We start from the raw sequence: 27130 nt of genomic DNA, 5'->3' as shown, positions 1-27130 counted from the left end.
TGAACAAATATGTATTTTTATGTTTGTGTGCCTCAGCATTTCTGAGTGAACACCGCTGGTTCACTCACTATTTAAAAGTGTACTGTGGATCACGTGATATGACGTCATGACGTGCGGCCCTAACTGAAGTTACCTGAAAAATCTATCCAAGATGGCTACCCTCTCGAGCGACGTGGTATCAAGAATGAAACAACTTGTAAGTAAACCAAAACACTTCAAAACTACTTTGTTGTAATATTGTAAGAATATCATATTACACGTGATATTTGACTGTTAGACGAGGCTATTTTTAAGTTGCAAGCGCATTGCCGCGGGCGCGATTGCCGTCAGTCCGCCTGCTAATTACAGAATATCCTGTGTAACGTTACTGTTAATGTCGTGGCAGGGCAATAATGTTAACGTTAGTCAATAACTCTTTTCAGCAAGCGATAGTCCTTCTGTTTTTGAGTGTGTTGCTGCTGTTTGTGTTAAGCGTCCTGCTCTGGCAAGTTCAATGTGATGTTATTCCTACATGCACCCAAATAAGCTAGTGGCTAACGTTAGCAGTTACGTTAACTTTTACTCAAACAAAGTTAAGGTTATGGACACAATGGTTACCGAATGAACTATGCAAGTTTTTATTAAACCTTTACAAACGTCTTTTCATTAAAGGTTTAAGTGGAAGGAGTGCAGTGAGCATCCCCCAAAATCAAGGTGACTCAAATGTTAATTTAGGCTGTAATTATTTTTCACCATTTCTTTTATTTGGAGCCTAATTCATTAGCATCAATCAAAAGTCTCTTAAAAATTAAATATCTTGTTGTCTGTTTTTGTGTGCATGTGCAGACCTACATTGTCACCAGAGAGCAACTTTATCGGTAAGTTACATTAACTTGAAATTTTGTATCATTAATTTGTAAAGAGGTTGATTGCATAATTTGACTGGTTTCATATTGATTGTTTTATCTGTGCAGGTGAAGGACTTCTTGGGGAAATGGCCGGCTCTTCGGATTGAATCACAGGTGTTGTAAAGTTTTCTTTGTTCGAAGCAGAGACCAGTGAGACAGTCGGGATCGCGTTCAACAGAAGTTATTCTTTATTGAGAACTCCACTTTACGCGGCTGTAGAAACTTCCAACATGATCTAACTCTAATACAGTATGCATTGTAGTTATATACATTCCAAGGGGGAGGGATTACATAGAGGTGGAGACTCTGAACAAAGCATGCAAATGAAGTAGGAACACACCCTACTCTGAGTCCAATTGAATCAGCATAACTACTCAAATGATCCAATCAGCCTGACGGTATCACCCATATCTTCACATGATCACAGAGACAAAAGCACAGCTGTACATTGAGCTTACTGGGCAGGAAATGCATAAGGGCAAAGGGTGAGGGTGAGAGTCTCAGGAATTGACTCATTTAGAGAACAAAGGAAAACCAGGTTGGGCAGGAATATCTTGCTGTAAACTCAGTAATCACTTTCTCAGTTTATATACTAACTAAATTAAACATTAAATAAAAATGTAATCCAACACTTCCCCCTTTGAGAGTTCTAATAACTCTCACAAAAATACAAATTTATACACTATAAAGTTCATTCTTGTAACGTGTAAGTTACAGGCACATATAACTTGCTCTGTGTTGTTCATCTGTAATTGCATGCTGACACAGAAACAAAACATGCAATTTAGGGTCCGTGAATTTCTCTGCGTTGTGTATTTTTCATTTTCTTTTGTGATAGTTCGTTCAGCAGTGGGTCTGGTTGTCTTCTTGAGGTTGGGGCTTCATACGCAGATGAGACGGTCGTTGCATATGGATCTCGGAAAAGAACATCAAGTTTTATCTGCACACTGTAAGACAGAAAACAGAAAAACAGAGAGCAGTATTTCTTTAAAACACTACGGTTGTAGCAGTTTAAACACTATGGTTCTATCGTTTTCAGAGTCTACTGTTGTCGTTTCATTCTTTCCCTATTTCTTAATTGATTTGACACCTATGGACCAGTGAGGTAAGGATGGACTAAATGGGGAAAGGCCTATGAGGTTGTCTTCACCCTGGATTGGCCCCCGACGCCTGTTGCGTCAGTTCTTTCCAGGGCCCTCACTGAACCGTGTCCTATTCTGTCCCTGTGTTGTGTACACACTGTACAGTGTGTGAGAAAATTGGCACATTTTCATTCTCCAGTGAAACATCAGTCTTAATAGACATCATATAGAGCATGGAGGTCTGACTGGAATATTTCTGTGGTATAATATTTTAAGGCTGTGAGTTTTCTGAATGTCCCCCAAACAAAGGCTGTGACAGTCACTAAGTCTTTCATCTTTGTTGTGAGTTACTGGGGAGATTAAGCAATCACAGCCTAAATGGTTAACATCTAATCAAGTTGCCCCACGAGTTTAATGAGGAGGGGAGGGGCTGCTTTAAAGTAGCAAACAAATGTAGTAAGAGCTGCATAACATTGTTAACTTGTCTTAAGTTATTTTTGTTTTTTCTACATTCTTTTCCAAAATGTCCGTGCTTGCCACAGTAAGAACAACTGGCTTCTCTAGGACTTTTGCGTTTCTTTGGCTTCTCTGAGTTGACCTTAATGGATGCTGCTGCAATTCTTACTCTCTCTTTGACATCAGAATTTCTTTCCCAAATAGCTAAACTTTCTAGGTTACTTCTGAAAGTTCTTTTAGCCCACGTAATGTCTAGGAATGGCAAGGCTGTTCTGTACTCAGCTACAAGACCATCTGCCCAAATTCGGATTAGAGCTCCTTTGTCAGCTAACACACTTTCGGAATCATCCACTATTCCACTGTACACTGCAGCTACCTGACAGAACCTCTCAGTATATTCACTCACAGTTTCTTCTTTCTCTTGTACACAGCTAGTAACTCTCGACCAATCGATTTTGGGTCCTAAGATATTCTTTAGGATTTTCAAAACACCTTCTCTCAATTCATCTTTTCTGGCATTTTGAAACTCAGAATTGTTTACAGCACTTTCAAAATCATTGAATTCTGACTCAGTCAAGATCTGTGATATTAGCTGAGTGACTTCAGCTAGAGACATATCGTAGAGCCGCATCTTTTTGGACAACTCTCTCCTAAACTCAGAAAAATTTCTTTGCACTGATGGCAAACTTTCAGCAATTCTCTCAATATCTTTAGGACATAAAGATGTTTTGACTGCTTGTGGCTGCAATATGGGGGTTGCAAATGAAACTGTATCAACACCTTTTCCCTGAGGCTTTTGTCTAGCTACGCACACTTCAACTGCATTTACATCTGCATTGACATTGTCCTCTGTACTATCAAAAGACTGTAAATCAGGATAGCTTTCATCTGACTGTTGGTTTTCTGAGTCACATTTGGTTGAGGCCTTGAGGCCCACCGTTTTCGTGAAACAGGACACTTGAGTAAGCAATTTTTTGTTCTGTTCTTTCAAATTATCTATACAACGAGCTTGTTCTTGTACAATGGATAAACTAAATTCTCTGTGACAGAAGATAATGCCTTTGACACTGTTCTTGCGAATACTTTCTCCTAGTACCTTCTTACAATCTTCGATTGACCAAACTTTGACTGGATCAATGCCAAATTTCTTTGTTAAATTCAATCTGACTTCCTCAGTCACGATTGAGTCCATGTGCTCTGATAACAAAGACTTGAATTCACTATCTGTCCAAAAAGGTGTAATCTGTCTAGTACTTTTCCTAAACATTTTGTGAATTTCTGTTACCACAAACAAACACTAAAACTTCTCTCTACTGTCTACAATAGAGGGTACACTTGTTAACACAGCTTAACTATTGTTAACTTTCCAAATTACCACACTTAACTTCCCTGCTGACAAGAACAGAGGATCAACAGAAATAACTAGCACGTAAAGCTAATTCTTCTCTGCCTAAAGCAAAGGATACCAACTATTAGCACTTGATGCTAACTTTCTCTAGCTTACAGATAGGTCTTCTCTAGCAAGAGCATACACATAATATTAACATGTAATTGTTAATCTTCCCTGTCAACAACAGAGGATCAATTTCATCTCTAAAAGAAAACTTTTTAGAGGCTTATCTTTAGTTATCCAAACTCTACAGCTGTTTGTTAACTACTTCTCTGAACGGCGCAGAGGAAAACATTTACTGGTCTGCATTGGTTCTTTTTAATGGAGTGAAACTCACCGAGTCTTTCATTTGTAGAGAAAGATTCTGTCTGGAACTCAGTCAGCTTTGTTGAGATCTTTGAGCTTGAAGTTTCAAGATTCAGTCTGGAACTCAGTCAGCTTTGTTGAGATCTTTGAGCTTGAAGTTTTCAATCTGGAGGAAGCTGGAAAGATTCAGTCTGGCAATCTTTGTCAAATCTTTTGTTGAGCTTTAAGTTTCAAGATTCAGTTCATTGAGCTTAAAATTCTTTGAGTTTCCTTCTCCATCCGGGTCACGGCAGCATCTGTTGTAAAGTTTTCTTTGTTCGAAGCAGAGACCAGTGAGACAGTCGGGATCGCGTTCAACAGAAGTTATTCTTTATTGAGAACTCCACTTTACGCGGCTGTAGAAACTTCCAACATGATCTAACTCTAATACAGTATGCATTGTAGTTATATACATTCCAAGGGGGAGGGATTACATAGAGGTGGAGACTCTGAACAAAGCATGCAAATGAAGTAGGAACACACCCTACTCTGAGTCCAATTGAATCAGCATAACTACTCAAATGATCCAATCAGCCTGACGGTATCACCCATATCTTCACATGATCACAGAGACAAAAGCACAGCTGTACATTGAGCTTACTGGGCAGGAAATGCATAAGGGCAAAGGGTGAGGGTGAGAGTCTCAGGAATTGACTCATTTAGAGAACAAAGGAAAACCAGGTCGGGCAGGAATATCTTGCTGTAAACTCAGTAATCACTTTCTCAGTTTATATACTAACTAAATTAAACATTTAATAAAAATGTAATCCAACACAGGTAAAACAGACTCACTTCTCTTTTCTGCCACTCTTCACACATATTTCTATGCCAAATTTTTAATATGTATCACATTCAAATGGAACAGCAAATGCCACTATTCACTGTGTGTAAGAACTATCACTTTGCATGTGACCATGTTGCTCAACAATGTATTTTAACTGAACATGTTGCATCACAAATGTGTTTTCTGTTGCAAATCGAGTATTAGTCTTTTTATATAATTATTTTTGTTTGTTTTTGGTTTTGTAGCTTTGTGCTGAGTTCCAACGCATCACAAACGTCAACATACGGAACCAGTTCTATGCTGTGCTTGACCAACATACACCTGGACTGGTGGCCTTGTATAGGCAGAAGGCGGCACGAACCGGAAAGATATCGGAGGCGCTGTGTGACATCTTAAAGATTTATGAACTGATATGTTTTGTCTCTTATGTTTACTGTGATGGCCAACTTATTCTAACTGAAAATTCAGTTTTGTGGTTCTTGCAGATTGTGAATCCATTTAAACGCTTTTTAATTTCAAACTTTACAGGAATCTGTAAGGTGCCTCCATAATTCAGAGAACAACCCACACAAATATGATCCACAAACCGGGTAAGACTGCGTATTGTATACTGTAAATGTTAGTTTAATCTACTACTATATGGATTTGAAATACCAAAACTGAATTTCATTAATGATGCCTGCAACTTTTTCCCCCAGAATAAATTCATCACATAACCTGGCTGTGACCACTTACCTCTTCGAAGAATTAAGGACAACTTTTACAGACGTTGACCCTGAATGTGTAAAAGGCCACTTAAAGATGTTGTAATCATTTTAATGTCCTCTGTTTTACTTAGTTTTACTGGCATTACATTTATTTATGATTTATTTAACAGCGTATTTTGAGACTTTGCGGAGGAAGTATTCTTTGGCTCAGCCTGAAAAGGCCCAGAAAAGAAACACTATGAGGAACATTGCAAAGAACCGTCAAAGAAAGAGACAGGTAAGTTAAAGGTTTAGTGGAGGGTTTCTTTTTCTGGGTGGATCATCAAGACTATTGTTCCTCCTAATTGTCAATCATTCTGTTGATATGTTTACGTAAGGCCATCATATGTGCTTGCAAGTAAGCATGTATGAGCGATGCCGACAGCAAATTGTAAACAGAGCATGCACGAGGAGAACTGGGCCCGTGCATGCTCTCTCGTACATGTTTAATAGGCGTTCTCTCTCGGGAGCAAGTGTTGCGTATGTGAAAGTGGAGAGGGCGGTTCTATTCTAAAATCCTCCACTATACCTTTAAGAAACTGGTTAAGCAGTTTTTTTTTTTTTTTTTATTCTTCAGAATGTAAATGTCTTCCTCTCTGTGTTTTAGTGGTTAAACTAGAAAAAAAAGTTTGTTGAGACAAACTTTAAGTTGGCTTGAGAAAGCCGGACCAGAGAGTTTGAAGAAGTTTAAAGTAGTTTAAAGTTTGACAGATAGATTAGTTCGAAAGAAAGAATAGTTAGAAAAAAAGAAACATTAGTTAGAAAGGAAAATAAAGATTAGTTTGAAATATAGATAGATTAGTTAGAAAGATAGATAGATTAGTTAGAAATAAAAATATAGATAAGTTAGTTAGAGAGATAGATAGATTAGTTAGGAAGAAAGAAAGAAAGATTGTTAAGTTAGTTAGAAAGATAGATAGATTAGTAAAAAATAAAGAAAGAATGATAAGTTAGAAAGATAGATAGATTAGTTAGAAAGAAAGATAGATAAGTTAGTTAGAAAGATAGATTAGTTAAAAAGAAAGAAAGATAGATTAGTTAAAAAGAAAGAAATAAAGATAGATAAGTTAGTTAGAAAGATAGATTAGTTAAAAAGAAAGAAAGAAAGATAGATAGATTAGTTAAAAAAAGAAAGAAAGAAAAAAGATAGATTAGTTAAAAAGAAAGCTAGATAAGTTAGTTAGAAAGATAGATTAGTTAAAAAGAAAGAAAGCTAGATAAAGTTAGTTAGAAAGATAGATTAGTTGAAAAGAAAGAAATAAAGATAGAAAAATAAGTTAGTTAGAAAGATAGATAGATTAGTTAGAAAGAAAGAGAGATAGATAGATAAGTTAGTTAGAAAGATAGATAGATTAGTAAAAGAAAGATAGATAAGTTAGTTCGAAAGATAGACAGATAGATTAGTAAGAAAGAAAGATAGATAAGTTAGTTAGAAAGATAGATAGATTAGTAAGAAAGAAAGAAAGGATTAGTTAGAAAAAAGAAAGAAAGATTAGTTAGAAAGAAAGAAAGATTGATTGATTAGTTAGAAAGAAAGAGAGATAGATTAGTTTGAAATAAAGATAGATAAGTTAGTTAGAACGATAGATAGATTAGTTAGAAACAAAGAAAGATAGATAAGTTAGTTAGAAAGATAGCTAGATTAGTTGAAAAGAAAGAAAGAAAGAAAGATAGATAAGATAGTTAGAAAGATAGATTAGTTAAAAAGAAAGAAAGATAGATAGATAAGTTAGTTAGTCAGAAAGATAGATAGATTAGTTAGAAAGAAAGAAAGATAGATAAGTTAGTTAGAAAGATGGATAGATTAGTAAGGAAGAAAGATAGATAAGTTAGTTAGAAAGAGATGTATTAGTAAAAAAAGAAATAAAGAAAGATAGATAAGTTAGTTAGAAAGATAGATAGATTAGTTAAAAAGAAAGAAAGATAGATAGATAGATAGATAAGTTAATTAGAAAGATATATAGATTAGTTAGAAAGATAGATAAGTTAGTTAGAAAGATAGATAGATTAGTTAGAAAGAAAGAGAGATAGATAGATAAGTTAGTTAGAAAGATAGATGGATTAGTTAACCCTCTGGGGACCACAAACGCGCCCGCGCGTTTTGCTCGTTTTTTTTTTTTAGCAATGAAAATAAACACTAAATGCTCTGTTAATTTTGATCTTTCATTTTCGTGTAATACATCAATCGATCCTGTTCAGTTTCTATTTTCTTTCTGTATACTCACAATAAAAATAAAGTGTTTTGCTTTTTGACAAATAAAGAAAAATTAACATGATGCGATTTCTGCCTTCTCTCTGTCAGTAAACTCCCATTTGAAACGCGTTCGAAAATGATCTATAACTCCGCGAAAATTCAGTCAAACAGGCAAACAGACCCACGGGCATAAAGCTTGAGATCGCATCTTTTAAATGAAGTCATTTATATAAAAAACAAATATTCTCAGCTTCTGTAATCTGTATAAAAAGAGAGCGACTCCTGTCGAGCTCATTAGGAGCTCATTCACAGTAATGTGACCACTCCCCGGAGAGCGCGTGCTATTCAAACGCAAATTCTGAGAACTATTTCATAGCTGTGAAACGCCCACATCAGCTGTAAACAAAGCGCGTCGCGACTCCTCGCGAGTGAGACATTATAGCCTACCTTATGGAGAAAATATTCCTCAGAACAGTGCTGATGAGGAGCAATATCTCCTGAAATGAGGAGCAGATTCCGCTGAGGAGTGAGGTAGGCTGTTTTCTTTTCTCACGTGTGGAATAACGTTATGGAATAACGTTAGTGTAGGCCTATGTAAACCGCAAAAAGATGAATCGCATTTCTATAATATGACTCGCCTTTCTGTGAGATGAATGAAGGGGACATATTTGTAAAGACTGTTTAGCCTAAATATGAATTGCGCGTCTGTGTGTGAAAGAATAAACTGCTTTGCTATAGCCTACTGAGATGTGGAATATGTTGAAATAAAATGTATTTGTATAAGCAACGTATTAAACTGCAAAAAAAATACTATTTTTGTCAAAAATAAATTCATAGACTAAGATGTTAGATGTTCCAATGTTGGCTATATTCAAACTAATGAATACATATGATAAAATGTAGGCCTATAATCTTTTTTTTTTTTTTTTTTACAAAGAAAGAGTACACTTGAAATATTGTTGAAATTGTAATTATTGTTGTAATTGTAACATTTTGAATAAAATAGCAAAACATATTTACAAGAGAGATGTAAGCGAAATCTTAAATGGTCAATATAAGTCTTCTTCTAAATACATCTTTTGTCCTTGCATTGTGGCTCAGTCAGTTTCACACCTGAGTGAATGGCTCATTATACAGAGTGGGTGGGACATTCATAATCTAAGGTGTAAACTACTCCTCCCCCTCGCATATTGGCTTTCCAAGCAAAACCTGTTTTACACCATTTAAATCAATGTATTTTTTTTGTGAACGATAAAGCAAGACTATTTTTACATCATTTTGAAGCTAGAACTCAAAGGGACAACATCAATTAGTCAAAAGTCTTGTGGACACATATTTAATATGTGTTTTGTGGTCTTAATTCAGCAACTTTCATTTTAATTTTTTTCAATAACCACGCATAAACATTATTCTCTTAAAAATACAAACATCTACATACACGTTGCTCGCATATTATGGTAGCCCTGTTTGTGCTATATAGAGTGAATTTACACCTTTGCCATTAACATGTTTATAAATAACTGAAAAAAGCACAAATGTCAAGGCATGTCAGAACATCTCAAGGACCCCAAAAACAGCTTGGTCCCCAGAGGGTTAATGATCAATTTATCATTTCTAAACGAAGTGTTGCATTATTTACAAACCAGTTATTTAGGAGTTGTCAGTAGCTACGTTTCCATCCACTTGTCAATCGAATTATCTGAAGTTCGGTAAAAAAACTCATGCGAATAAAGCTGGTGAAAGTGTGTTTCCATCCAACAGCTTTAAAGCGAATAAAAACCTGTGCGTAATGACGTCACATGCTGTTTTGCGATCAAATTGGTATATCGAATTGATTTGAGACATTTTAAGGTGTTTCCATTCATTTTCGCACTGAATCACACAACATTCAAGCAAACATTTGCGAACAAAGTTTTGCTAGACAAAATGGATCGCGCCATCTACAAACAAATTATCAATATTGCACAAGTTGTAATAGTGGTTATGTGCCAGCTGATAGCGACATATCAAGCTATAATAAGAAAACAACGATGCTATCAACACATTGCTATGATGATGCAGATGCACTTAAATGCCCGACGATATTCTGCAAATAACGTTTCCATCAGCGTTTATCGCATAAGCCGTATATCGATCAAGATAAAATCCGATGAGACCGAACGTATTTCATTTGAGTTGATATTCATGAAATTCAATCGAATTTTACTGTTTCCATAAGGAATTTTTCATTCGATATCACTTAATTCAGATAAAAACGTGTGGATGGAAACATAGCTATTGGTTCATAAGATCACTTAGAAAGTGTAAGTAAATGATTAATAAACTATTTAAATGAACATTCATACATCCTAAATATTTCTATGTTCTGTATCACTGTGTTGTGTTTGTTTCCTTTTTCTGTTTAGAAGATAACTGTCACAGTTTGTTTTCATTAGTCACATGTTTTCCTTTGTTCAGTTTTCCCACCACTCCTTTGTTACCATGGTCACCATCAATATGAGTTAATTTGGTTCAGCTGTGTTTGATTAATCATCCTCATTTGTGTTTGCTTTATAAGTTTGTCCCTCACATCCATTCTCTGTCTGATCACTGTTATGTGTAAGTGTGTGTTCTGTATTATTATTAAAACATTGTATTGGAAATTATCTTCTTCTTCTTTGTCTGCATTTCCTGCAACCCACCGTGACAATAACTGAGCCTTTAAATCTCCTTTGTAAATGCTTTACAAGGCACGAATAGTCCTCACTTTAGATGAGCTCACAAAAATAGTTAACTGACCACTACTAAATGCTTTATAACTACCTGAATTAACCATGAGTTACAGTAGAAATACATGTTAACAAAGCATTTAACAAAGCACTAACTATTACTATATGTCTGAATAATAAGATGTATGAATGTACATTTAAATAGTTTATTAATAATCATTTACTGACACATTCTAAGTGATCTTATGAACCACTGACAACTCCAAAATAATTGGTTTGTAAATAATGCAAATGTAGAAATGATAAATTGATCATCAATAAAGTATGTAAATACAATTATTAAACACATTATAGATATGCTAATAAATCAAGAATAAAGCATTTAAAGATGTATTTATAAATTGCTAATTAATGTCTATTAATGCTTTATAAATGATGAATTAACTGTTTACTTGTGCTTAACTGATGATTAATAGCGTGCAGTTATTATAAAGTGTTACCCCATCATAGAAAATGTAAATGTTCTTGCGCATTGCCTTATTTTTTACTAATACAAATATTTGTTCACTGCATTGTAAGTCAACTTGTTAAGTAAGTGCTGGCTAACAACATAATAGAACATTTTTAAATAATTTTGTAAAGAATTTTATTATATATTACAAGTTTCATATTTTATGTACTGTTGGAACTGATGTATTGACAGGAATATGGTTGGCAAATTTAAAAGACAGGTAATGCTTGCAAATCTATTTGCGGGCATAGATTGGCAGTTATTTCACATTAAGGGTCAAAAAGCCTTTAGAGAGCTTGTTAACACTGCTTTTAATGTTTGTGGTCAAGGCAATTGGCATGAGACCAGTGTCTATATATAGCAAACCAAATCAAACTTTTAGGGAGCACAATGGGAAACATGACAACAGATGAGATGGTAAGGTCTTGTCACTGAAACGACAATGTGCTACTGTTAGAGAATTTAATATTAATCTACATAATAACTGCATATCCTTCCAGATGCAGCCACCACTGGAGAATGAGTCCAGTGTCTTAGTATTTACACTCTCTGGTCTGAATGAAACAATGGGAAACAGATTTGTGTTTTTTTCTTTCACTGCATTGTTTTATCCCCTTATGGTGTTTTGTAATTTAACTGTAATTTTCACTATCATACTACATAAGAAGCTTCATGAGCCGATGTATGTGTTTATTTGTAATCTTTGCATAAATGGACTTTTTGGCACTTCTGGATTCTATCCTAAATTCATGTATGATTTATTAGCACATGATCATGTGATTTCTCATACTGGATGTCTGATTCAAATATTTGTAATTTATTTATCTGCTTTGTGTGAATTTACAACATTGACAGTGATGGCATATGACAGGTATTTGGCAATATGTAGACCACTTGAGTATCATTCAATAATGACCAGTCAGATGGTTTTTAAATGGATCCTTTACTGCTGGCTGGCTCCATTTTTTTGCTTGTCTCTTCAAATTATTTTAACATCTAGACTCACCTTATGTGGCTCTACTATTGAAAAGTTATTCTGTGAGATTTGGGCAGTTGCAAAACTTTCTTGTTTTTCTACAACTGTAAATAATGTGATCGGGTACTTTATGATTCTTACATATTTTGGACATGCAGTATTCATATTTTGCTCATACATTCACCTGATTAGAAAGTGCATAAAGTCAATAGAGGGCAGACATAAATTCATGCAAACATGTGTGCCACATCTGCTTTCATTGATCAATGTGTCTGTTGCTTTGCTATTTGATGTAATGTACAGTCGTTATGGCTCAAAGAATGTGCCTCAAGGTGTGCGTAATTTCATGGCCCTGGAATTCTTACTTGTACCACCTATTTTAAATCCACTTATTTATGGACTAAATCTGACAACAGTACGCCAGCAAGTTATGACAATGTTTTTCAAGAAACAAGTGGGAATGTCTAAGTGAATATTTTATCAAGTTAAAAGACCTTATGCTTTATGTGTTTTAGAATGAGTGTGAATATTTAAGAATATTTGAAATATTTAGAAGATTTGTTTAATGGACATTGTTCTTTTATTATTGAGAAAATAATGAGACAATAAGTCACAAGAGGTTGCACATTATAATGATTTCACCATGATTAAGGGGTATTTTTAGGTATGAAATGGGTAACACTTTACAATAATGGTCCGTCATTACTAAATAACTATGCAGAAAGTAATGCAGGACTAATGAGTAGTACTACATTAACACTTCAGCTACTACTATTAACTAATATAGAAACAAGCTTAACTAATCAGTAAGTAATATCGAATTTAGGACTAATATAGTCCCTTATTAGGTAATTAATAATTACTTAATGAGATTGGCATCATTAAGAACTAATAGGTAATTTTGACAAATTATTAAGAATTACAAATTAATTCCTAATCACAATATTATAGTGTCTGAGATGTTAGCACTTGTCTGTTTTTACTCTCAACATGGTTATAAAATACATCACTAATTACTCAAGTGTTACCTAGTCACTATGCAGGAACTACTAGTGATCTGGACCATTATATTAAAGTCAAAAAAATGTTTTTCACTTTAAAACAATAGTCTAGATCACTAGTAGTTCCTGCATGGTGACTAGATAACACTTGAGTAATTAGTGATGAATTTTATGACTATATTCAGAGTAAAAATGATGACTGATTACGTCTCAGACACACGATAATGTTCTTTATAAATTGTCAGTTAGTTAATGGTTATTAATGAGGCTAATCTCATTACGTAATTGTCGGTTACCTAATAAGGAACTATCTCCTAAATTTGAAATTACTTACTGATGATTTAAAGAGTAACTACCCAGCTAACAATTTTACGTTCCGGGAACGTTAGTTTTTGGTTCCCAGAACGTTCCCTATTGGTTATCCAGGAAAGAGTAGGTTCCCAGAACGTTCCCCTAACCTAAGCACGTTTCAGGAACGTTCTGGGAACTTTATGGGTACATTTTCGGAACGTTCCCAGAACCTTGCGGGAATGTTCCGAGTAGGTTCCCGGAACGTTCCCCTAACCTTAAGGGAACGTTCTATTTACATTAAGAAAACTTTCCTGGATAACCAATAGGGAACGTTCCTAGAAGGTTCCCAGAAAGTTCTCCTAACCTCTACATTCTGATGTCTGTACATTAATAATCAGTCAACAAGCCACTACTTCTACATAGTTTATTGTATACATATTGTATTGTAGTACAACAATAATATTGTTCTTATTGTACATAAGAATCTTATGAACCATGAATTAAATATTTAAAAAAATAAATGACTTGCATTTAATGAAATGATCTCAATCTCTGAAATGGGATATGAACATATTTTATTTTAAACAACAAACAATATCAAACAAAATTTATAGGTATGAAAATGTGTGCGGTGAACATAAAACTGTGAAAATGTGTGCGGTGAACAAAAAACGTACTCTGTTACTAACGTAACCTCGGTTCTCTCTAGAAGAGGGAACGAGTACTGCGTAATATCTTACGCTATGGGGAAATCTCTTTTCCGCGAGATACTGAAGCCAAAAATTATCCTTAATTTTGGAATAATGTAAAACGCGTTGCGGCAGCATGCAGACATAGGCAAGACGGCTATTGGCTGCCCTGCGCGCCTATTGGCTGCCCTGCGGCAACTGCAGCAGCCTATCGAGAGGCCCCATCGTGACGCCAGATCCAATGGGGGCGATTTGCGCCCACTGCGTCACGTCCCGCCGAAACGGGCGTGGCCTGGGCCTATAAATATAGCTCGACAGGCTGGTAATCTGGTTTTTCATCGCCGAAGCGAACCAGAGCGTGTTGCAGGCACGGCAAAGATACGCAGTACTCGTTCCCTCTTCTAGAGAGAACCGAGGTTACGTTAGTAACCGAGTACGTTCTCTTACGAGAGGTTCTCTCGTACTGCGTAATATCTTACGCTATGGGGAACACAGTGTAAAACGCCGTGCATGTTGAGATCCAATACCAAAGTCCCAAGGGCAAGTGCCCGGGGCTCATATAATACATGATCATCAGGGACTCGCAGAGAGTCCAGGAAGAGAGGCTAGAATAGCATCATTCCTGTAATAAATAGCATCTATAAGGAGCAATTATATTGATAGTGTTCCACACAGCCAGGGCGAAAAACTCGGCCTGGTCTGATGAATATTATGGGTCTTACACACTGCCCACACTACACTGAAAACACCATCTGCTTGAGCTGACTGTATGTGCGTTGGTTTTGTTTTTACAGAAAACGTGAGACATGCAGTGTGTAGTGTTTGTGGGCACTGGGTCGTGGGCACATTCACTACGTTTAATGCACAATCGACATGAGTCGATTTTATGTGTGCGAGCCCTGTGTGGCGGGCTGTGCTTGTGTGTAGGAATGAGCACTGGGCTGTGGGCATTTTTACTACACTCATAACACCATCGGCCGTGGCCGGAACACCAGAAAATACACTCTTTAAGAGATTTATCTGGGTTTGTGTGCAGGCAAACGGGCTGTAGTAACGGGGTAGCTTTCTTGTAACGTAAAGAAAACTAGCCCCGGGACCGTCCGCTCCTGACCTCCCTTGTGAACGGCGCAGTTTGCACGGCTCAAACAGAGGGAGAGCAGGTATCATCCCCCACAGACGCGGCTTCTTGGTCGATATCCACGACGGAAGCGGCGGCAGACGGCGGCCGCTGTTCATCAGGAAGAGACTCTAGCGAAGCGGGTGAAGCAGGCGGGCGAACCGGCGAGCTTTTGCGGGTTGGGGGAGGTTCCGGGACCCGTTGAGCACGGCGCTTTTACGACACGGTACCGCAGCGGGCGGAGGTGCAGTCTCAGAGAAGGATGCCAGGCGAGTCCTCAGAGCCGCCATAGGCAGTAGCTCACAGTGAGGGCAGCTGCCGTCAGCGAGCGCGAGAGCTGCGTGATCCTCACCCAGGCAGGAAAGGGGCATCTTGAAAAAGACGCCCGGCTCTTTTAGTGCAATGAGAGTGTGTCGCGGCGGCAAACACACACACACAAAACACAGTAGCAGAGAAAAGGATATAACGCCGGATAGTGCAGCAGGAACGGCGACTGAAGGCGGCGCGGCCAGTGGCTTCAGATGCAAGGCTCGTCCCGCTGAAAGGCTTTCTCTGACGGCGCGGCTTCTTTCTCTCAGGATCCAGCGATGCGTGAGCTCCGCTGAAGAGATGAAAAACCAGATTACCAGCCTGTCGAGCTATATTTATAGGCCCAGGCCACGCCCGTTTCGGCGGGACGTGACGCAGTGGGCGCAAAGCGCCCCCATTGGATCTGGCGTCACGATGGGGCCTCTCGATAGGCTGCTGCAGTTGCCGCAGGGCAGCCAATAGGCGCGCGAGCCGTCTTGCCTATGTCTTCATGCTGCCGCAACGCGTTTTACATTATTCCAAAATTAAAGATAATTTTTGGCTTCAGTATCTCGCGGAAAAGAGATTTCCCCATAGCGTAAGATATTACGCAGTACGAGAGAACCTCTCGTAAGAGAACTGTGAAACTTCTCCAAAGTCTTCACTTCCCCATCAGCTGCGAAACAAAAACAAAGGGAAAAAAAAAGACACAAGTCAGATAGAAATTATAGGCCTAAAAAATTGACTGTAGTGCAGTTAAGGATTGTGTGCCGATGTCCAGTGAGTTAACAAAATGTAGCAGCCATAATTATATCTATCTATATATATATATATATATATATATATATATATATATATATATATATATATATATACACTACCGGTCAAAAGTTTTAGATCAGTAAGATTTTTAATGTTTTTAAAAGTAGTCTCTTCTGCTCACCAAGGCTGCATTTATTTGATTAAAAATACAAACAAAAACAGTAATATTGTGAAATATTATTAGAATGTAAAACAGCTGTTTTCTATGTGATTATATGTAAACTGTAATTTATTCCTGTGATCAAAGCTGTATTTTCAGCATCATTACTCCAGTCTTCAAGGTCACATGATCCTTCAGAAATCACTCTAATATGATGATTTGATGATCAAGAAACATTTATGATTATTATCAATGTTGAAAACAGTTTTTAAAATTTTTATTTCATGATGCTATGATAAATGGAAAGTTCAAAAGAACAACATTTATCTGAAATCTAAAGCTTTTGTAACATTAAACACTACCGTTCAAAAGTTTGGGGTCAGTAAGAATTTTAATTAAATTTTTGGGGGAAAGAAATAAAATAAATCAATACTTTTATTCATCAAGGATGAGTTAAACTGATCAAAAGTTACAGTAAAGACATTTATAATGTTAGAAAATATTATATTTTAAATAAATGCTGTTCTTTTGAACTTTCTATTCATCAAAGAATTAAAAAAAATAATGTGTACACAACTGTTTTCAACATTGATAATAATAACAAATGTTTTTTGATCATCAGATCATCAGAGTGATTTCTGAAGGATCATGTGACACTGAAGACTGGAGTAATGATGCTGAAAACTCAGCTTTGATCACAGGAATAAATTACAGTTTAAAATATATTAAAATAGAAAACAATCATTTTAAATTGTCATAATATTTCACAATAATACTTTTTTTTTAAATTATTTTTGTTATCAAATAAATGCAGCCATGGTGAGCAGAAGAGACTTCTTTTAAAAACATAAAAAATCGTACCGATCTAAAACTTTTGACCACAAAATGGATAGCACAAAATTATAAACCTTTAGGATAGCACAAAATTATAAACCTTTAGGATAGCACAAAATGATAAACCTTTAGGATAGCACAAAATTATAAACCTTTAGGATATAATTTGAGGATAGCACAAAATTATAAACCTTTAAATCACATGAAATAGTGTGGCGCTAACGCGTCTCTCAGAAATTAGGGCTTTGTCAAGATTTCGATCAAATAAAAACTACATACATATATTATTTGATATGCATATTTAAATGTTTTAAACCTTGCACAATATAATTTGAGATTTATAGGCTAAATCAAAAAGCCGCTTTTCTCTCTCTGGGTGTCTCTCAGAAATCGGAGCAGCTACTCTCAACTAAAACACTACACATTTTCTACTATTTGATGTGCATTTGAATATTGTACGATTATGATTCACGAACGAATGCAAAATAATGAAGCGATAGAGATGGAAACACCACGTCTCTCTTTTTAAAAAGTTTTAAATTCAAATTCAAAAAGTTTTCACTTCCTTGGTATGTAAATGGCATCTATATGTTGTATCAAGGTCACTACTATTTGCATCAGGTTGTAAATAGCGCTATTATCATGTGCAAAAAATCTGGTAACGGAATTGAGTATCTTGCATAAGTATTACCATCTTGGCCCTTTTTTCTTTATTTTCTAATTCCCGGTCAAGGGTCTGCAGTTCCTCCACAGTTTGGCATGGCCCATTTTGCAGGAATTCCCCATCCTCCTCCGTCACGGTCACAGCTACTGCAGCCAGTAACTGCCTCTGCATGGCCAGGATGTCCTGCTGGTTCTCAACAATTTCCTGTAGTCTTTGCGAGACTTTTGTGCAATAACCTGTGAAGCAATATTGCATAATGCTCCTTGAATGTGCAGTATTACTGTAGTGTTAAAAATCAAAACTTGACTTACTCCCCACATAACAAAATTGGTTTGGCCCAGTGATGGGCCACACAATCCACTTTCACTTGGCCCAAATACAGCAATGAATTACGGTACATGACTGGACCAGGTCTGGTTGCCAGAACTCGGGCCACATATGGCCCATGGCATAGCCATATCTCAGCCAAATGTATGACTATAGCTGGCCCTATTCTGGTCCTTTTCAGAACCAAACAATTGATTCTACATGTCAGCCTCAACTAAACCTTGATCTAGCCACTTTATACACACCCTTGGCCCAAATGAAAAATGCCAGAAAAACAACAGTATTCTTAACAAATATTTATTGTTTCACATTTTAGAAACAATTAGCAAAAACACTTGAATGACATGAGGCATTATGCACACTTCAACATCTGATGCAGTTCATGAACAAGAGGCACTGTGCACCAAGTTGCAAGTCGGTTAACCTGTTGTACTCTCCTGACGCTCTTTTCACTTCATCCTTTCTCTTCTGCCACCATCCCTATCCGGGGCCAGATATAGCCATCTCTTAATGGTGGAATCGATTTCCTTTTCTATGGCCGCAGACGTCAGGTGGTTACGCCTCACAGCTGCTGAAACATACATGGTCTGAAATTAGTTTCTGTATCAAAAGAAAACATGGCTATTGGATTTTAAAGGGATAGTTCATTTGAAATGAGACAGGGTTGTGTAATTTTATTTTATTTTATATATTTTAAAATGTATAGAATATTTTTTGTATTTATTTTAGTATACATTCTCTTCACTGTATGTACATGTATACTAATAGAAATTACACAAACCTGTCTCTGTTTGTTAAATGTCAGTTTTAATTATCAATGTTTCATATTTTTTAAATGAAAACAAAAAGAAGCAGGGTTGTGTTTTATATTACATGTTGTTATAAATATATGCAGTGAAGAGAATCAATGGGCTACACCTTGCCTAAACCACATTTACGTGTCCATTAATATGTTTAAGATTTTTTTAAATGAAAAGAGACAGAGTGGTGTTTTAGCCTATAACATATTTCGTTGAGTGACACGATCAAGAACGCACTGTTCTATTTGCAGAATAACCGGACTTGTATGGAGAGAGAATTGTGTCTTTATTACATGCGAGAAAATAAATGATCTGAGAGAGAAAAAAAAGTTTGAGAGAAAAAGTTATCACACTGATAGCAAAAAAGCATTTCATGAGAGAAAAAAAAAATATATTTGAGAGAAAAAGTTTTCATACCAACAGCAAAAAATTATAATATTTGAGACTAAAAAAAGTTTTGAGAGAAAGTATTTTCTCATAGAACATAAAAAAATATAAATTTGAATTTTTTTAAATTATTTCTGAGAAAAAAAAAATCTCAAAATACTTTATAATTTATAAAAATAAAGAAAATACTTTATTTTCAGAGAAAATACTCTGCCTTAGTTGAGCACGGACACTCCAATGTTTGGGTAAGATGATTCACGGTGATCATATGCCTGGTTCAGATTACAAGAATTTTGTGTCTGTTACGATAGTCACGGTGTCAGACTACACGATTTTGACTCCTAAAAATCTTGTCATGTCGTGGATGGACAAGAAATCTGTCAGACTACACGTTGCTTACCGACCAGTCGCCGTGAGCCGTCTCACGCACACATTCACTCGCACATACACGCACTCACTCAAATACACACACACTCACTGTGCTCGCTCGCTCACTTGCGCGCGCGCACACACACACACACACACACACACACACACACACACTGTAGCTCGCTCACTCACTCGCGCGCACACAATTGCTCTTGCACGCACGCACACTCACTCACTGTCGCTCACTCGCGCACACACACACACACACTCGCTGTTGCTCGCACTCTCACACACTCACTCACTCTCACTCACATACTCACTCTTGACGGAACCCGTCGTGGAGGACCGTTAAAGTCCAACTGAAATCAAAATTGACCCTATTTACTTTGTTAGCGCATATTACTAGTCTTGTGGTGAACAATTAATCCGTGCAAGTTAAAACACAGAAAAAAATTGTTTGCCGTCGTAATCTTTAATCAAAGTCTGAAAAGTTACTTCCGGTCTGGAATGGCGTTCCTTCTCTGATGACGTAGGTTTGAGGACTTGGGTTGGGAAACCCTTAACCACTCCCCTCAAACCGTTAGTCTGCTATGAGTGAGAGATGGAGAGGAGGAGCGCTAGAGTAAAACCCTGCCCTCTGTCCAATATTCCGTTTCACTGGGAAATACGTCACAGCACTGGAGAAAAGTCGTTTGCAACTTTCGGTTCACGCGGACTTTAAGCCGGGGTTTCGCCTGGAAAGCTCTATAGAAATCTGGCACTCTGTTGAACGAAGTTAAACTGAGAGAGCGTGATGTTCACAGACACCAGAATGAACGAGCTTACAGTAACGTTCATCAGGCAGTAATACAGTAGGCTACTTTCAGTTCACGTTCGCCCAAAATATGAACGAGTTCATGAACTATCGTTCAATGAACCGTTCAGGCACAACACTGATAGTGCTCTAGCCTACCTATAGATGAATATCAGATGATGTCACCAACGTCTCCTCACTGACGTCACTCACTTCTAAAACTTGTCTGCCGCCATTTTGAGTACCTGATTCACGTCAGTCGCAAAGGAACTAAATGGCTATATCTTCAATATGTTGTGCGGTGGGGTGCAACAACAAAAAAGGAGACCCCAAAAAATCCTTTTACAGGCGAAAAAAGACGCCGTAATTTGCGGGTTGGGCGAGTGGGACATATCCCCACCACTTTTGAAACAGCTTGCGGCACGAATGTACCAATACAAATAAACAAAACATCTCCAGTTAACTAGCAGAGCATTCATTTTGTTCGTTTGTTAAATAAGAGGCGATCTAGCGCTGAAATGTGTTGTTTCTGAAATCAAGTGATCAAAGTGCTTACTGATAACTTACTGTGTTTGTTTGTGGCTCGCGCACAGTCTTCACTCTGACGCGCGCTTCAATGTGGAGAGACTCTCTATTCGTTCCGGTGAAATTACAAAACAAATTCACAGTTTTGATGAGAAAAAAAAAACCTATACGAGTGCGTATTAGAACCCAGAACCTCTGACACGCTTGGCAAAAGTTCTGCCCCTGGACCATTTAAATACACACTTAAAGTAGTCGGATCAACATATAATATCATTGAATGCCAGGATTGGTAGTTCGGTAGCAGCGGACAGAGACTGTAAGTACGTATCAGGTATCGCGTAGGGATCACACCCTAACGATATTATTTTTTGAAAGTAGCGTTTCTTTTCATGGCAGTCGAGATGCGAAATGTTGTCTTTCGTAGCCATTTACTGTATCCGGACGAAGCTGTAAATAGTAGCAAGCTAGCTAGTTAATGCTTGTCGGTACCATAGACAGTACTCGGTAGGTACTCAAGATGGCGGCAGTCAACTGGAAAAAGAGCGGATGACGTAAGAGGTCACGTGACTGATATTCATGTATAGTGAGAGATACAGATGCTAAACACATGAATAAAAATAATTTTAGGTTATAGTTAAAGCTGCCGTCGGCAATTTTTTTTTAATCATATTCAGTGAAATCGACACTATAATCCGACAGAACAACATAAATAAAGTGGTTTTAGAAAAAAACCCGAGCTTCTAACTCCACCTGGAGCGTGTTATTTGTTTTGCAAATATCCACCGCTCCCGGATCATCAGGTCCAATCAGCGCTGGGGGGTGTGAGATCTGACTGTCAATCACAGGTCGTGCACACGCCACAGATCCCACTCCACCCTCGCGAGTTGCGCACGTTAATATCACATGCACACGCCTGAAGTTCGCAGGTGTGTTGGATTGTACGACGCGTGATGGCGGAGAGAAAATCTACTAACAAGCTTCCAATTCCTCGGTTATTGCTATCTATGGGTAGATTAGCCAGGGCAGCCTACCTCCGAGTCCATGGTGTTGATCGATGCTGAAGAGACGGACGCGTTCACAGAAAACATGGTGCACACGCATTGACGAGCACAAACTCGATGGGAGGGTGCTCGCTGGCAGTGGGGGAGGGGCATGAGAGTTGTAAACATTCAAAATTTTGGCTAAGTCGACTCAATCTGCCAGACTTGCCGACTGCAGCTTTAAGTTATAGGTTCAAACAGGAAATGTATCATATTGACCTTAAAACTAAATTGTTTATTCTGAGTCCGAGTAAAACTGTAGGCTACAGGAGGTTGTATATGATGAACTAGGGCTAGGCCTAGTTCGCTAAAACGCTAATTTATCCAAATTGACAGAGTGTGTTAAAGATATAAAAGATTGGATGACGCGTAATTTTCTTTTATTAAATCCAGACAAGACAGAGGTAATACTTATCGGTTCAAAAAACCGCCCACAGAACCTCTCACAATACAACTTTGACATCGTAGGATGTCCTGTTACTTTATCCTCTACAGTAAAAGACCTGGGTGTTATACTCGATTGTAACCTGTCTTTTGAAAATCATATTTCGTATGTTACAAAAACAGCCTTTTTCCACCTTAGAAACATTGCTAAGCTACGTAATATGCTATCAGTTTCTGATGCAGAAAAGTTAGTTCATGCATTCATGACCTCGAGACTAGATTACTGTAATGCTTTATTAGCCGGTTGTCCTGCATCCTCAATAAACAAGCTACAGTTAGTCCAAAATGCCGCTGCTAGAGTTCTTACTAGATCAAGAAAATATGATCATATAACACCGATTTTATCATCACTACATTGGCTACCTATAAAGTTCCGTATTAATTATAAGGTATTGCTACTGACTTATAAAGCCCTAAACGGCTTAGCTCCAGTCTATTTAACGGATCTTCTATCACCCTATAATCCATCGCGCTCTTTAAGATCACTAAATTCAAGGCTTTTGGTCATACCTAGGATATCCAGATCAACCAAAGGAGGGAGAGCATTTTCACATTTGGCTCCAAAACTCTGGAATAGCCTTCCTGATACTGTTCGTTGCTCGGACTCACTCTCCCAGTTTAAAACTAGATTAAAGACGCATCTTTTCAGCCAGGCATTCATATAATATTGTTAATCTCACAGTTTCAAACTACAATCCGGCCTCTAGTTCATAAATGCCAGAGGAGAACTGGCCCCCGACTGAGCCTGGGTTCTCCCAAGGTTTTTTTTTCTCCATTAGGTCACCTGATGGAGTTTTAGGACACCATTAGGTCACTTGATGGAGTTTTTCGGTTCCTTGCCACTGTTGCCTTTGGCTTGCTCAGTTGGGGATATTTTGGGGATATTTAATTTTATTCTATCAATCAATAAATTCCACTAGAAACAAACTTTGTTGTATTATTTTATTTTAATACTGTGAAGCTGCTTTGATACAATCTGTATTGTGAAAAGCGCTATACAAATATACTTGATTTGATTTGATTTTAGGTCTGGGCGATATATAGGATGACATTGTTATCTCGTCAGTAAAGCCGGTTCCTTGATTAGTAGTAAATCGCCATTGCCTGCTTTCAGATGAAGGGGCATTTAACACAGAGCCGTAGTTCACTGACAAGCTGAGCAATATCGCATTAATTATCGCAGGCAATACGTCCGTGATCATCTAAGATCACCGTGAATCATCTTACCCAAACATTGGAGTATCCGTGCTCAACTAAGGCAGAGGCGGTATCTATGCCGGTGAACCGAACAATGGTATAATGATTCAGTTCGACTCCCAAGACAAGACGATGCTCACCCGACTGGCCAATAGGATGGCCCCGCCCATGACACAATTTTCACAGTGAAAGCAGAATCCTGACACGAGAGCAAGAAATTGCATCGAGAGCAAAGAAAAGCGTTTTGAGAGAAACACTTTTTTTTTTTTAGAGAAAATGTTTTCACACTGATAGCAAAATATATATATTTGAGTTTTTTTCAAAGTATTTTGAGAGAGATTTTTTTTCTCAGAAATAATTTTTAAAAATTCTAATTTATATTTTTATGTTCTATGAGAAAATACTTTCTCTCAAAACTTTTTTATATTTTTTCTTTCAAATATTATTTTTTTTCTCATGAAATCCTTTTTTGCTATCAGTGTGATAACTTTTTCTCTCAAACTTTTTTTTTCTCTCAAATCATTTATTTTCTCGCATGTAATAAAGACACAATTCTCTCTCCATAGACTTGCGTCCTCTCGTCCTCAGGAGTTCGTTCTTCTGAGTCAAACTTGTCAAGTCCGAACTACCAAGGACGCAAGTCCGAAGTTTGCGTACTTGGTATTGAGAAACGGCCGACGTTCTGACAATTACATTTTTAATAACAACCTTAACGGGCCTGGGGTCCGTTCTTCGTACGTCGCTAACTCACTTAGCTGGATTTGATTGTTGGCTATTTGGCATGATCTTGGATTGTTTGGTTCTTCAACGCTCATCCTGGACTTGCTATCATAGCAACATGTGCGCAAACTTAAACCTGCTCGGGAGCAGGCTTATTTCATGTTAACAGGATTAGATCCCAGCTTCATACGCGGAGCTGATATGGGAAGTCCAGCGCAGCGCGATAGTGCACTTTCTGAGATATATATTTTTTCTCGTGATTCGTGAGATTGTCGTTATTTGTCGCTTTTAGGTTTAAAAAAACAGTTTTAGGTTTTTTTGTGGCATTTCCAAGCCACTTAAGACCCAATGTTGTAAAGCATTTTTTTTTTTTTTTAGGCTATCATAATTTTTTATGAAGATCATACAATCATGACCATGCCGATTACAGATATGTCACTCAGGCTTCACTAACGTGATTGGTACCATAGACTATAGGCTACCATAGACTGCCATCAAGGCCTCAATGAAGGGGATTATGTGAACATGAAGGGGATTCACAATGTAAATGTGCAGCCCAGTTACTATTGTGATTCTTAAAGGTCCCGTATTATGCCCCTTTTCACAAGATGTAAAATAAGTCTCTGATGTCCCCAGAGTGTGTATGTGAAGTTTCAGCTCAAAATACCCAACAGATCATTTTTTACAGCATGTTTAAATTGTCATTTTTTGGGGCTCAGAAAAACGCGCTGTTTTAGTGTTTGCCCTTTAAATGCAAATAAGCTGCTGCTGGACGACCCAGGGGGCGGAGCTTCATGAGCTCACGCTCAGTCTCTCAGAACAATTTCATCTCACGGAATGATGATAATATCAAAAACTCTCAGTAACGGTGTTCATTTCGAGTTGGACAATAATGCCTACAGAGTCAGAGTGCTGTATAGAGATGGAACAGGTATAGTTTAGTAGTTTAATTACGGTTATAATAACATATTTGTCATCTGCTTGTATGTATCCATTATTTATTAATAGCCTACAAGTCTGCTGTTTCGGACCAGGTCCGAATGATGATCAAACATATACTGATGAGTTTAATAAAGTTTATTGTACATCACACAAAAGATGAAGCGTCAGTTTTACTTCAGAAAATCACCGTAAGAGCTGAGTAAACACAGTAAGTTATAAGCAGCGCGCAAGTACATAAACGAATTTCGGTAGAGTTGAGGGAGCATTCCTGTGGGCGGAGGTTAGTCAAAAAACGGTTCTAGTGACGTCATTAAAGAAGGAAGTAGAGGGATGTAGTCCAAACGGGCCGTTCGATGTAGGCGACTTCTGTTAAATAAAATATCTCGCTTGGCATTGAACTTTGAGCTTTATAATTTTACATATATTATTTATACTCTAACAACAACATTACACAGTAACTAAAGTTTGAAACATGGGATCACGAAGAACAGGACCTTTAATATTCCAGATTAGTAATATTATATCAAATAAAAAAAGGGCAGTTGACTAAAATCTTCCATATCACAAATGTGAAAGCAAAATGGCCAGGATCTGTGCATGACTTAAGAATTTTCAGAGATTCACATTATGCACATTATTTGAAAGTGGTAAGGAAAGTTCCACAATTAAATATCAAGCTCACTGTATTACATACACTTATGCTGATCCTAACAGAATAGGTGATTATGACATGTTCCTGCCTGCAGACAGGTGTTTTATGACCCCATTCCCTGACCCAAACCAGTTACAATGCAGCTCTAGCCAGAACAAGGGCACACAATGAAATGAACTTTGGCTAAAGGGAAGATTTCAGTGTCTGAAAAGTCTGAGGGTTGCACACCTGACAGGGCCTGTGACATTGTTGCATGTGCCATATTACACAACATTGCCAAAAAAAACACTTATTAATTATTAAATGTTTAATAAAAGACAAATATGCTTAGTTCCTTGAGTTTTATTTCAATTGTTCTTTGTAAAGAAAAGCCAGTGGTCAAGTGCCTGCAACAAGAGATATTAGACACATGCCTCATGCAACAAATAAAAAGGAAAAGTTGGCTATACACTGCCCACCTGTAGGCCTATGTCTCCTCTGTCTGTGCAGACTCTTCTGTAGGCCTTTCTGTAGATGTGGAATCCTGCAACTTATATTGCAGCCATAAAGCATACAAGTATAAATTAAGTAAAGCTCTTTATGCACTTGCAGGTAGGCTAGTTCCTCCATATGACAGTTATCTGAGAGGGTTTATTCACTGTCCAGTGCAATGGAAACAAATGGACATTACAAAGTCTTATACTTTATTTTCTTTGGAAAGTTAGAAAATGTCCACTTACTGCACATATTTCAGCCACCACTTTCTTGTGAACAGATACAAGTGTTGGTGTATTATGTAAAAGTGCACAAAAGAGGAAAACACAATGTCATTACAATGAACTACACTCGTGATCAATGAAACGTGATCAATAACTCATGGCAAAATATTTTTACATTAACATAAGTTTATCAGTTTTCACTTTCACAAGTCAAAGCAATTCATCATTACTCAAGATTTAACAGCTGAAATGACTATACGGCCTTAATTTAATGCAGCAACAATTATTTTACAGTGTAGGCTACTAAGATCTTTTCTATTTTTTTCTCAGCCTTTTTCTTGGTTGCTTTTA

The 27130-nt window shown here is 37.3% G+C and overlaps 1 protein-coding gene and 1 long non-coding RNA gene across 2 annotated transcripts; both read left to right on the top strand.

Annotated features, from left to right (window-relative positions):
- Window positions 1-128: 128 nt before the first annotated feature.
- Window positions 129-5718, top strand: LOC311091059. Its single transcript, XR_014607987.1, has 6 exons — window positions 129-196; window positions 652-693; window positions 826-857; window positions 954-1001; window positions 5190-5534; window positions 5643-5718. It is a non-coding gene; the product is annotated as an uncharacterized lncRNA (long non-coding RNA).
- A 5885-nt stretch (window positions 5719-11603) lies between these two features.
- LOC311090400 (olfactory receptor 2A12-like) lies at window positions 11604-12551 on the top strand (the record flags this gene model as incomplete). Its single annotated transcript, XM_084125655.1, has 1 exon — window positions 11604-12551. One exon carries the CDS (start codon window positions 11604-11606, stop codon window positions 12549-12551), a length of 948 nt encoding a protein of 315 aa, XP_083981781.1.
- Between the last annotated feature and the right edge of the window lie 14579 nt (window positions 12552-27130).

Source organism: Abramis brama, assembly GCF_963993115.1.
Source record: "Abramis brama genome assembly, chromosome: 10".
NCBI classification, from domain to species: domain Eukaryota; kingdom Metazoa; phylum Chordata; class Actinopteri; order Cypriniformes; family Leuciscidae; genus Abramis; species Abramis brama.
This window is presented reverse-complemented; position numbering and strand designations above follow the sequence as displayed.